The sequence below is a fragment of the Echiichthys vipera genome (genome assembly GCF_963691815.1).
Source record: "Echiichthys vipera genome assembly, chromosome: 8".
NCBI lineage: Eukaryota > Metazoa > Chordata > Actinopteri > Perciformes > Trachinidae > Echiichthys > Echiichthys vipera.
Genome location: NC_139833.1, coordinates 25,557,646 through 25,570,989, shown reverse-complemented (window position 1 = coordinate 25,570,989; position 13,344 = coordinate 25,557,646). Strand labels below are relative to the sequence as shown.

The window sequence follows — 13,344 nt, the reverse complement described above, 5'->3', positions numbered from 1 at the left end:
GCTCTATACATTTTAAATTTCAGTTGTATCTGTGTGGGCTGACAGTTTGTTTTTCTGTGTTTCAGGGTAGCAGCTGATGCTCTGCGAATCTTGTTAGCACGGGCTCAGTTAGATGAGGTGATGAAAAGACTGGACGAAGAAAACGCCTGGGAAGCAATTAAAGAACCAAATACACACATTACTGGAGTTACACTACTTGCAAGGTACATGTGCTTGTGAGGCATGAATTGCAGTTCACAGGCATTGCAATTAATCCTGTCAATTGGGTGATAGGGTCGTCATTCTGATTTAACAGTGGATGGGTTGCAGGCTCATGAAATAAAAGATTAGTAAGGGAAATATTAATAAAATTCTGTAACTGTGGCTGAGAGTAGATCCGCAGAGCTGCTGTCCACTGACTCAGCAGACAGCTGAGAATTTTTCATCATGTGTCGGTGTTCCGACATAATTGAAGAGAGACTGTGTGTGTGCTAATTTACACAGCAGGAACAGAAGGTTTCAGTGATTATTTCAGAAGATAAATGTTTGTCCACTGAGCAGACCTCCACTTCGGAGAAGACAGGTGAACATTCACGTGAACAGATGGACGAACAGCCACTGTTCCACTGAGCAGAGAACTCTCTGGACTGGTAGAGATGGAGTGAAATAAAATGCGTGTGTGGCCTAAGGTCTCTAAAGCTGATAAAATAATACATTTTGGTGGGTGGCAGGTGGATTCTTTAATGGGACTCGTAGATTTGGCTGGCGTCAGAGCTGATGCGAGCATCTCTAACGTTTACACACACTAAGTAGGGTGGGTTCAGTTTGAGACCTCAATCAGGAATTCACACCAGACAATTGCTGGTACTGTCAAGTGAACTTAGCTAGATTGAAGTTTCTACAGATTTTTGCTCATCAGTATTGTTGTGAAATAAGTGACTTTCATGTTTGAAGCTCATCAGAAAATGTGCGATGCTCAATACATTAAGCTGTAGTCTAAGAATGAAAACACCATCCTTTCTTTGATGGTATCTTCACTCCTGTTTCTCTCGTAACTATTAAATCTGTTTTAGATATTGAAGCCCTTCTGTATATAAAACCTGTGTAAATGTAAGTGTTTTTCTTGTCTATAGGGCAATGGCAAAGCATGCTGGTCCCAGGTTGCCCTCCATTGTTGAGTGTCTGTGTCCCTCCTTGAACAACATCTACGAATGCCAGAGAATCACTGTCACTGCTTTCTTCTCTGAGGTGATACAATGACTTTTTCATATCCCTAACCCCATTTAAATGACATAGTGTATGAAAACAAAATGCCATTTGAAAATAAAGAATATGGATCAGCTTGTTGACCAGCAGATGGAGAACATGAATAACCTAGTTTTTTTGTTTCTCTCTCATTCACTGAATCCAGCTCTTAAACCATCATGTGGTGACGGAGTTAATGTTGATAGACGTGTTAATGAACAACATGATGGAGAGGATATCAGATACCTGTTGTACTGTCCGCATGTTGGCTGTGCGGGGGCTGGGCAATATAGCCGTGGGATCACCTGAAAAGGTACAACGCACACAAGAGCACAAACTCTCTGCGACCATAGGGAAACTGACTGGTGGATCACTGACACATATTTCTTTGGGATCCATGGGTCCCTTCCTTACTCCTACTTCTTTCCCACCAGGTGAATAAATATGCCAAGGAGCTGCTGGCAGCTATGAGTTCAGGCATGGAGGAGAAAGACGACCCAGGTAAGATGAGAGTGATGATATGTCTTATGATGGATACAGTAAAGTTACAGTAATATGTTGTCTGGCTCTCCTGATTTATTGCAGTGATGGTTCAAGCTTACAGTCTAGTGGTTTGGGGTAGGGCTGTGTGATCATTCAATGTGATCATTTATCGTCTTTCAGTGGTATCCTAACGTAATCAATTCATATATCGAGGTATCGTGATATACTATGCTTTTGTCTAAATTGATAACAAGCACATACTAACTTAACTTTGAAATATTTTTGTAAAAATCAGTGAAAAAAAAATCTCATCTCTATAATTTCACTTGAAATTTGCACTAAAGTTTTTAATACATTTAGAACATACTTTTAATATTTTAGTTTTTAATTCACACAGGAGTATACAAAACCATTACCATGTGGTTATTTCATAGAGACTAGGCTATTTAGTCACAAAATAACCAGAAAACATGCTTTAACATGATATGCATCGTTATCGAGATAAAAAATGACGTATATAGGGAAGAAGGTTTTGGCCATATCCTTTAACTTTTCTGTCATGTTTGACATCTGCCTTGTTCTTTTGTTCAGCCTCTCATCCTGGATTGGTTGTTATAAGTAGCTCTTTTTCATTTCTGGCCTCTTCCTGCAGGTAAGCTGATCACCCTTGAAGCCATGTCTGGTCTTTCTAAAGTTCTCCTCTATCTGGACAAGAAGAACGTCCATTTACTAGTGGTCTATATCTTCATGAAGATTAAACCATTCTTGGAAAGTGTAAGTTTCCTTAACATGTTCACATATATACTGTATGTAACTCTCAAAAATATTATAAATCTACAGGTATATGTATTCTTTGTTAACAGTTGTGGAGTTATTTAGTGATCATTTCAGCATTGACCCTTAATGCAACATATAGTATTGAATGTGTTGGAATTATTCAAAGCTGAGGTGTGTTGTATTTCTGTGTCTTTCTTGTGAGAAGATTAAGTTGTTTACCACAGAACCAAACACATACAGTATATCACTAACAGTACCTTCTGACCCTGTGCTCATCCAGGACAATGATGAGATCCGCTGTGCGTCCATCCATCTAATGGGGAACCTGTCCAAGTTTGGTTCAGGAGAGCAAGTGTTCAAAGACCAGATCCACAATGTCCTAGTCAGCCTGTTGTTACACCTGGTTGACCCAAACCCACAGGTGGTCAAGGTACAGTAGAAAAAGTATATGCATAAACACAGAAACAAACTTTCAGAACCTCTTTTTCCTTGAATGAATGCATTTGAAACCTTCGGGACAAACTGCTGCATTATTTCATACTAACGTGGATCTTGTTCTTGCATCGCTCCAGGCGTGTAAGTATTCAATGCGAGTGTGTGCTCCTGTGGTGGGATCAGAGCAGATCACCGCCATGTTTCAGAACCACCTCCACGATGACAAGAGCTTGCATTACGGAGAGTTCATCAATGACCTCACCAAGTACCTGGTGAGTTATGCACAGTCACACATGAGCACGGCTGATTAAGGGATGTTGTGCACCTTCTTATAGAGTATGAAATGTATTCAGATAGCTCTTTTGTAAATTTAATTGGATTAAGATCCTTGAAGTTTTTTGTTGCTATTTTCCTTTGAAAAAAAGAAAAGAAACAATGTCATGAAAATCTGAGCAAAAAGCATCAAAACTAGTTTGACATTTTCAGGCTGTAACACAAAGTGTATTTAAGGATCAACCACACAGAATCTTTCCACAGTCAGAATAGGTGATATTCTCGAACTACATAACAGGTGGTTCTTCATGTTTGATGTTCAGTGCACGTTTTGTGGTTTATAGATTCAGGACTTTCCAGGCATGCTGAACTTCTATCACATCTCAGTCATCCAGTTCTTCAAGAGCAACTGGGCTGAAGTCAGAGGAGGAGCTGCCATGTTTATAGGTGGGACTGCAACGCTCTGGTACCTTGCACCACGGCATGAACATTGATGTGTTAAACCTCTTGAACTTGAGTCGATGTATGAATCAGAAACCGTTTGTTCCCACTCTATGTGATGTGTGTGTGTGTTTGTTCTCAGGGTTCCTGCTGGGTAATCTTCCAGAGGAGCATTTATCCCATCTGAACATGGGCAGCATCACTAAAGGTGAATTATTGCACAACCTTTTTTATTCTGTTTGTCTTCTTCTGGTATTGACTTTGTTTTTGGTGTGTTTGTGCCTCAGGTTTAGTGATGCTGCTCCAAGATCCAGACCCTGCGGTGAGAATGAAGGCTGCTGAGGCCATGGGACATTTCCACTGACACACGAAGACTTACATACAAATGTCAGTGTTTCCCTCAGTCACAAGTGGTAGGTCGCCACTATATAGAAAAAATGATCTGGCCTGCAGTTTACAAAAGCTTTGAGAACCCACCATTTAGATGTGCAGTTATTATAGCAGTATTGCAATTGCAACCAAAACAGGGACCAAAGCAGGAACAAATGCAGCCAGACGCCATGTTAAGAAATCACACAACACTGATTATACTCAATATACACACAAATGCACACATATTTAGCAGCTTTTTTAGCTTTGAATGACACTTAACTATGGTACTTGAAAGGAAGTGTTAATTCGTAGCTATATTTTAGTGACCAAAGACTGTGTTGCGCTAGACAAATAGACATTGTCTGTAGTGTTTAGATTTCTGTCTGTCAGATTGACAATACCAGAGAAATACTGTGTTCTATTAATGAAATATACCATACACCAAGACGTTTCTTATGCAAAGGGTAAAACACATTTGAACTCAAGTAAAAAGGTTTTAGAGTAAATATAGTTTATTCAAATACTATGTGAAAATGATAAGTGATGCACATTTCAAGTAACAGTAAGTAATGACAACGGTCCAACCTGACTCTTGCTGGTGTGTGTGCGCGTGTGTGTGCGCGTGTGTGTGCGCGTGTGCCTGCGCACATGTGCGTGCGTGCGTGCGTGTGTGTGTGTGTGTGTGTGTGTGTGTGTGTGGAACCTTGGTTTTATTGTAAAGACGATCCCTCTCATTAACATGGAATCCATCTTTTCACATATCAGCTCTGAGATTTATATTCATGAACATTTCACACATTTTAGGTCAGTTAGATGCATGCTACTCTGAGTCTGTAATAGAAAGAACTGCTCACACAATGTGTGAGAGATGTAACTAAAAGGAAGCAGAATGGTTACGGTTTCATCGCTGTGTCCAGTAGTCCGGATCATCTAGCTGTCATTTTACTTTTTACTTTTATGACCAATCTCTTACAAACTAACCCAAACCAATCCCTAACAGCAGGACTTGTGCTCACTAACTGTCCTGCCTTTGATGCTGTACAATGAACTGGCTTGGTCATAACAGAATAGAGACAGTTTAACCATCTGTAGTAAACCCAATGGACATATTGGTGCCTTGCTCACCTCCATTTCTCAGCCATGATGACGTTAATAAATTACTGCCACAGCTAAAACTAAATGGCCACACTGGACACTTCCTGGTGTAACAATAATTTCTTTGACGGTATTTATGACCACTGTCTATTTTAATCTCCACACAGGTTATGATTCAATTTCAAATTACGGGTCACATGAGTGTTCAGCCACGCTGTATGAACATTAATTGCTATAAGAACATTGCCAGGCACACATGGCGAATGAAAGAATCTTTTTGATGTGGGGACCCTTTTCTTTTCACTCACACTTTGCATCGCCATTTCACGTCAGGCTAAATTTACAAATCGAACTTGACTGAGAAGTCTGATCCCGGCAATCAAACCTTTACTTTCCAGTGTTGCTGGGCAGAACAGAGCAGTGTAGCCATGCTGAAAACAGTGCCAAATGTTCATTGCTTACATTTATTATAATACAGTAGCACCATAAGGAGGGTGTAGGTGATTTTCTCTCTCTACACTTTAAATGCACTCAATGTTGTTTCCATGTCCTTATTCCATTACATGTTTGAGTTTGTACGGTTGTACATGTAAATATATGTGTTGTATTATGTAAGGATGTCTGCGAGTAACTTTCTCCAAGTGAATTCACTCAAATGCCATCAAGGATTAATTCAAATATTCCAAAATCATTTATATCCATTTGAATTCACCTGGAGACAGAAATGGTCCAATAGAGAGTCAGGTGAAAGCAATACACTGTTTATTGTAGAATAACTGATGACGTGTAAATATTTCTGTTGCACTTTTAGGCTCTGTCATGTAGTCCCTGGTTTAAGAACTGAAAGGCAAACAAGGAGCTGGATCTTTTTATTTTTTTAATCTTCAGTTGACTTCATGAGACACAAAGTGACATGTCGAGAACATCTTTGTGATTTGGCCAGATAACTGAAAAAACAGGTTTCAGCTTTTTTTTAATGGTTATTTTAAATCTAACAAGAAAGTAAATGCTTTGTCTAATGTGACACGTTCTCTGTGGGTAGAAAGAAAAGCTCATACCCTAAATTCATCAATCCATTATTAAAAAAAAGCTGCTCCCGGAGTGTATTTGTTGTATTGGATGTTCCACAGACAGGGACTCGTGGCTTCTCGCACTTTCTAACACTATGTCTTGGTTCAGGGTGAATGGTAAATGGTAATAAGTGATTAGTTCTTGGATTTAAAAAGCTGTTATAAACTTTATACCACTGATGTGATTTTTTTGTCATCTACTTGTTTTTAACATGTTGAATGCTGTTAATGTGTATGTCACATGACTCCATGGTACTTTTCATGTGTACCAGAGAAGAGAGTGGTGATGACAATCAGTGTATTTAAAATGACGAAATAAACGGATCCATCAAAAATACAACTGGTGAGCTGTATTTCTTTGGTTTGAAAAAAATGAACGTCTGTTGTGAGTGTACTTTTCTCTGCGTCCATATGGGTGCAGTGAAGAGCAACGTTTTGGCTTGATGCAATAAAGATCTTAGAAAATAAGAGATTCAACCTCTTGACGCTGTCCAAGACCATTTCATGGAACAGTGTTCCTGTCCGTCCCTCAGGTGCCGTTTCAACAACAATAGATGGAACGTAACAAAGGTGCAATAATGAGTGAAACACTGCCCCAGCCAAATTGCATCATATTTCCCTCACTGCTCTTTATTGTCTTTCTCAAGTTGTCTGTCTGCTTTCTCATTATTTTCATCATAGATGCCCTGTAAATGCTCCAGTGTACCAAAGTGTTGCAGTCATGTGGGAATCTATTTAGTGATCAGCCGTGGATCATGTTCATATTGGAGCCTCGGTTGGCTGACCCATCTGGAGCTAGAACTCTCTTTGTTTGTGTGCTATAACAGCAGCAGAATCAATATGTACAACTCTTCACAAGAGCTTCACGCACAGACGGACAGTAAACACTGACGTGTGTTTCAGACAGGAGGGAAATACATTAACAGACAGCATCCTTTAAGCTGTATATTGGGTTTTGTCTGTCTGTACAGCAGGCCTGTGTGTGAGAGAGAGAAACATTTTGCTTGCTTTGTCTGTTTTTTCATATCTTCAGATGTACATGTGTGAAAATAATTTTTGTTTAAGACAAATATTAAAAATGTGTGAGTTTTTTAGACCTAAAAGTACATTTGTCAAGTACTTAAAGTGAAATTCCGGTGTAAAATCATCCATCATTTTAGGCAAATACACTCATCAAATAAGCCATCGAGACAATTTTTTTTCCGTGCACGAACAACTAACGGGACAGACGCTAACAGTGGAATGCGGCTAAAACGGATTAACTCAGGGCAGTGAGTTGAACAAATTAAAACGTCTTTTTTAACCACTAACACTGTTCCAAATAACACCAAACATCTGCAGTAGCATGATAAGAGTCCCTACACATTGACAGAAGCACCAACAAAGTAGTTAGTGAACCCAGAGTTTATTAAAAGAGTGTTTTGAAAGACTTTCCCACTGGCCCCTGTACCAGCTCTTTTCGTCGTAAACAGACACGTTAATCCCTGCCTAAGTGTCTCGATCAGCGCCTCAATGTCCAGATTTAAAACGATGAGCAACTGGTTCATCAGAGCACGGTCATCATGCAGCCTACGAAAAGTTTCTGGGTTGTAAGCTTTCATTTTTGTTTCTTTCCTTTTTGTTTCGCAGCCAGGAAAGATCCAAACAAGAACCATTCTGTCTCCCTTCACTTCAAGTTGCAGGCTAGTCGTCTTTACCTGTGCTTGCACTCACATATGCTGTGCCTCTTGCAGCAACACACGCCCCCTGACCTCTCCAACCTGACCTCTTGCTTGACATTTCAGTGCTGCAGGAAAGATGCTGTGGGACTTTTCCAAACCATTTACCATCTATTATTAACTTATATTAATATATGGTATATTTCACCAAAGTGCCACAAACCACAACATTTACATGTTTTGCTGCATAAGTCATCAATGGGCTCCTTCCTCTGGATTGACTTTTCTAATCGACTTAAATGGACTTAACTATGAGAGGAGCTGGTACCTGGGCCAGTTGGTAAGTCTTTCAAAACACTCTTTTAATAAACTCCGATGTCACTAACTACATTGTTGATGCTTCGGTTAACGTGTAGGGGCTCTTATCAAGCTACTGCAGAGGTTTTTGTGTTATTTGGAACAGTGTTAGTGGTTAAAAAAGACGTTTTAATGCGTTCAACATGCCACCCCGAGCTTATTAGTGTTAGCCGCAGCAGGCTGTTAGCATCTCACTGGAAAATCTACGTTAATAGTTAATACACAAAAAAACTGAATTTGCCTTAAAAGACCCTGGGATGATTTTAAACTGGAATTTCACTTGAAGTACAAATTAAAGGTACTTGTATTTTACTTTAGTATTTTAAATGTATGCAGCTACACCTCTACTCCTGCTGCATTTGTCTGACAGCTTTAACTAGTCACTTTTTTAGATTGCCTGCAGGGAAAAACACTTATTACTAAATTTGGTGATTTTCAATTTGAATGTTTCTGATAAACAATTTCAGTGTTCCTTCATGTAGTGAAAAAATTCCCCTACCTTTTAAGCTAAATAAAGTCTTTTGGATCAGCTGGAAAATGAGTCATCACAAAAGATGAAAATATTCATAATATAATCATAACAATGACCTTATGAAATATGATGCATCGCTGCAGATTAAACTACCCAACAGCATAAGTTAAAGGAGAAAGAAATATCACAACCTTAAACTACAGTAGTCAAATTACAATACACATTAGTGCAGCAGGAATATTCATCCAGAAACATCATATGTAATAGGGAAACACTGATAGGAAACATTTTACTGCATAATGCAAACTTTTACTTGGTTAAATACATCTTCCACTGTGCTCTTTTGATTACTGTGTACATATATTTGTGTTGCTCTTAGTTAGTGTGACTCTTTTTGTGTAATGGAACTTGAGAGAAGAGTTCATTTCTGATAAAACACTCCTCGGATGAAGGGAATAACTTATAACAAGCTTGATGGCGAGTGGTCATCAAAGCAGGTAAGTTTGAGAAGTGAAGAGAAAAGTGTAATGTGTGTGTTCTGTATGCAGTGTGCAACAAGGACGTGTGTGTGTGAATACATAAGTCAGTATAGTATTTTATTCATTTTCAGCCAGAGTAACAGATACAAAACGAGATGTGTCTTTGCTTCACATTGAACAAATACAAGCAGATTTTATCATCAAAAATGACGTACACTTATATTGCTTCATATCCATTTTACAAACAAATTTACATCGGATACATGATGGTCTATTTTCTGTTGGATTTGCAAACTAAAAACTTGATTTTATTATGTTTTCTATACAAACAGGGTGCATTCAGAATCCCTTACTTTGACTTGATGTTGGGTCTTTGCTCCTCATTAGCATTTGATTTAAATCACCTAGAGACATAAAACAATATGTTAAAATGTGAAGTCCACTGATCTGAGGTGTGTGTTCCCCTCGCTCTCTGCAGTGTATTAAAGGTAGTTTCATTTCCAACATTATTCTTTACAGCAGCTTCAACTAGTATGAATTACGACAAATGCTCATGTGGAGGCCAGGCAGTCAGGGGCTACATGAGATGCTTGGGATCAGCCCACCAACTGTGCCCTCCAAACATTATAATATCATAATCCCAAAAGAGGCCATTTGCATTTCTTGCTGACGCCAAAGGGGAATTTAGCATTATTTAGAATTTCATTGAATCTGAAAGTTGGTAGAAACAAGTTATTAATCACAGAGTTAACCTTTTAGAGTGCATACATACATACATCATCTTTCAAAAAAGAACAAAAACAATCTTCTTTTCATATCTACAGTACTTATTATTCTGATTTATTCCACTGCAGTGCATTATGGCATGTTATGGAGAATCCAAAGCATCTCATATAAAGTAGACGACCCTTTTGTGGTTTCTAAGACATATCATGTGCTTTTCACACTGCACGTTTTAGCCATGGGTTGGGGGTGAAAAGTTGGGGCTGTTTTAGACAATTTTATCTTCCAATACAGAGACAATCTTACTGACTCCACGCCTAATCTGTGATGTAATGTATCACAGCACAGCAGAATATATAATATGAAAAGACTTGAGAGGGTTGCAAGTTCAAGTGAATTGAAGCTCTGGGCTGCTGTTAGCTGAATGCATTAGGGTACCCGTCAAAGACACATACGTACCTAAATCCCACTTTTGGTTTAATTTGCCATAGACATCTAAGAGGCTCATTAAGCTCAACATAAGGCCTTTGTTACATTCTAAATTGTCAGTAAAATTGAACCATTTGATAATACTTTGAGTGATATACATCTAAGAAACTGGGAATGAGGCTTTTGTTTCAGGAGTTTGGCTTGATAGCTGTGTTTTTCTATTCTTATTGTTCAGAGTCTTTTGAAATTATATTCATCCAAAAACATAACTGATAACACCGATAAATCTAACATAACCTTGTGTTTGACTCCTGTTGGTCTTAAAGGACAGGTTGGTGGTATTCTGTGTTTCTTGTCAACAAATCACACTTTACCAACAATGAACTGACAATTATTACATTTTGAACCAAAGCCTCAACTCCCCTCTGTGTCGAAGACCTCCATTGTCCGGAAACTATAAAAACCCATCAATGAGTCGCACTGTTGGGTCACATGTTCACACTCTGTAGTTTATTTGGACACAAATAGTTTTTCTTTCTTTCATTACCTCCTGTTTGAGTGGTGTTTTCTAAAAAAGAAAAAAGTGCCCAGCTCTTACTTAATTACTGAGTCTTTATAGAAATGAAACCATGTATTTGTGAGCTGCTTTTAATGATTTAGAACAAAATGGCCACATACAGGGTAGAGCAGTCAGAAAGTATTGAGAGACTGACTAACAGACTTTTATTTTTTCATTTCCTCATCATTTCAACAAAATAGAATATTGTCAACCTTATCCTCAACATTTGTGCTAAAATACAATTCTGACATAGCGCGTGGAGCAGTTTGGAAAGTGCTCTTAACTTCAGCTGGAGATTCAGGGTCCACAGATAGAAAGCAAGATCTGCCCTTTGGGATTTTTTTCTCCCCACTGCTTATATACAGTATATTATAATGCTAAACTCATTCTGGGTTCCAGTCAAGTCAGCCCTTGGTTACAGTAAGTGCAGTGTGAAAAGGGCTCATTTTTTTTGTTTTTTTTGGTGGTGGTGATGGGGGGGGGGGGGGGGGGTTGTAACTCAGGGTTCTGCGAAAGCAAGCCGTGCCTTTAGGAGGAGTATTCGTACTCCTCTGCACTACGTCGTCCAAAGTCCATCCAGCCGAGGTAATCTCTGTCCTTTATCCTGTGCCCGGGGGCTAGACCACTGGCTCTGCTGGTGAGGGAGGATCTGGTCTGATAGGGAGATCCTGAAGGAAGGACAAGGACATGAAGATGTCATTCTGCTTGGCTAAAACATGATTGCACTGCATATTTCTCTACCTATACTGACTGAACAGTTTAATGCAAATATAAACTCTGGATGAGGTTGTTGAAGTGACTTGTGCTGACTTGTTTTGTTTCTACTTCTGCTCAGCAGGTCTCCCAGTCACACAGGGTTAAAGAGAAACAGAGACACACCGTGACAGAGAGAGCAGAGAGGGACGTCAGGAGGCAGGGAGACGTTTGGAGGAAGAGGAAACAACAAGGCGGTATGGAAAGATGGAGGGAGGAGAGAGAGAGAGAGAGAGAGAGAGAGAGAGAGAGAGAGAGAGAGAGAGAGAGAGAGAGAGAGAGAGAGAGCTAGAGGGAGGCAGGAAATGCCAGATGGTAGGACTAAGACTCAGCGTGAGTGACGGCAGATTATGGATGGATGGATGGATGTTGTGAAGATAGAAATAACAAGACCAGGAGCAAAACAAGACAAGAAGAATATTCTGTGTGTAATAAGGTGGGATACCTAAAAGGGAAAGACTTTTGCTCCAATTACACTTCCTGTCCATCTGAGGCTGGTACATCCGAGCGCTCACCTTTCCTGGAGATGAGTCTCGCCAGTAGCTGGCTCAGGCTGTTGTGAGCGTCTACGTCCTCCTGCCGTTGGTTGTAGTTGGCTAGGTGCCCTGAGAGGGGCGCTGGAGCTGAGCGGGCCTGGCGTGAGTGGGGGGGTGAGGGGGGAGGCAGGCTGTCGGACATGAGAGCCTCACCCTCAGCTCTCTGTGACTATAAGAGAGAGAGCGATGAGGATCAAACATCTCAAATCGAAACCTGAAATTTGGATTTAAATGTATACATTTAAGAGTTTATTAACAAAACCTTTACCAATTCAGAATAAACAGACATTTCACTGGACTGTGAGTTTGGAGAGCACATCAAAATGCTTAGTACTTTGGATTGTAGCGTATACAGTACTGCTTTTGGAGTGGATCTGATGTATAACTATAAATGAATTGAGGTTTCAGGGACTGTATAATGTAAAGCTGTGTGTGGCAGTGCTTGTCTACATGTGTCTTACCATGAACTGTGAGGGCAGACTCAGGGAGCCGCTGGACAAAGCAGCCAGGAGAACACACACACAGAAACCTACATTCATGTCTGGAGAGGGAAAGAGAAAAAGAGAGAGAGAGACAAAATACAACACAATTAAATGAAATCCTCTTCACTACAGAGTGGTCACTTGCTTTGCCCACTGTGCTCTTTTGTCGACCCCCTTCAACTCGTTAAATATGTGCTTCTGAGGGGAAAACATCACAGGCAATGTAGGTTTTGCAGAAAGCAGCAATAAATCATTTCACAGTTGTTAAAGCAAAGCGGTGGGGGGAGGGATTAACCTTTGATAGTTCAGCTGGAACCTAAGGCAAACATAGTTTTGTCTTTCTAACACACTCCCCCACTCTGTCACGAAGTGGCAGAACAGGAAAAACACCAATAATCTTTTAAATCTTCATTTTGCTCCATGTGCTGTTTTTTGAACAGGGTTCATGAGTGTTAAGATGGCAGCAACGACAGAACGAGTGACTACCTTTACCTAGGTTTTTGCAGCCCTTATCTCATCATAATCTGTTGCCGTCTCTCTGCGCCTGCTTCGATTATTAACATTTGACTTTATGAAAGAGCAGTTCTATACCAGTGAACATTAAAGATGGCATAATATTACATTTATCAGACTGATAAGTCCATTTTCTACCGCAACGTCCATCTTGGAGCCTGGCAAAGCAGCATATTAGTTGGCAAAGCAGCATATTAGTTGTGATGAATGATG

General features: G+C 39.8%; 2 protein-coding genes across 4 annotated transcripts in view; one reads left to right on the top strand and one right to left on the bottom strand.

Moving 5' to 3' along the window:
• mroh1 (maestro heat-like repeat family member 1) overlaps window positions 1-6,485 on the top strand; it is a 30,050-nt gene extending 23,565 nt beyond the window's left edge. For all 3 annotated transcript variants that reach the window (XM_083918424.1, XM_083918422.1, XM_083918423.1), the window contains 10 exons: window positions 66-203; window positions 1,113-1,227; window positions 1,391-1,537; window positions 1,659-1,725; window positions 2,360-2,481; window positions 2,765-2,914; window positions 3,057-3,191; window positions 3,537-3,639; window positions 3,776-3,841; window positions 3,921-6,485. In XM_083918424.1, coding sequence (XP_083774550.1) covers window positions 66-203; window positions 1,113-1,227; window positions 1,391-1,537; window positions 1,659-1,725; window positions 2,360-2,481; window positions 2,765-2,914; window positions 3,057-3,191; window positions 3,537-3,639; window positions 3,776-3,841; window positions 3,921-3,997 — 1,120 coding nt within the window. In that variant the 3' untranslated portion in view covers window positions 3,998-6,485. The remainder of the gene's footprint in view (window positions 1-65; window positions 204-1,112; window positions 1,228-1,390; window positions 1,538-1,658; window positions 1,726-2,359; window positions 2,482-2,764; window positions 2,915-3,056; window positions 3,192-3,536; window positions 3,640-3,775; window positions 3,842-3,920) is intronic.
• A 4,890-nt stretch (window positions 6,486-11,375) lies between these two features.
• On the bottom strand, window positions 11,376-12,675 carry ccka (cholecystokinin a; the record flags this gene model as incomplete). The annotated part of the gene is made up of 3 exons (XM_083918014.1): window positions 11,376-11,515; window positions 12,116-12,305; window positions 12,598-12,675. 3 exons carry the CDS (start codon window positions 12,673-12,675, stop codon window positions 11,376-11,378), a joined length of 408 nt encoding a protein of 135 aa, XP_083774140.1.
• Window positions 12,676-13,344: the final 669 nt, after the last annotated feature.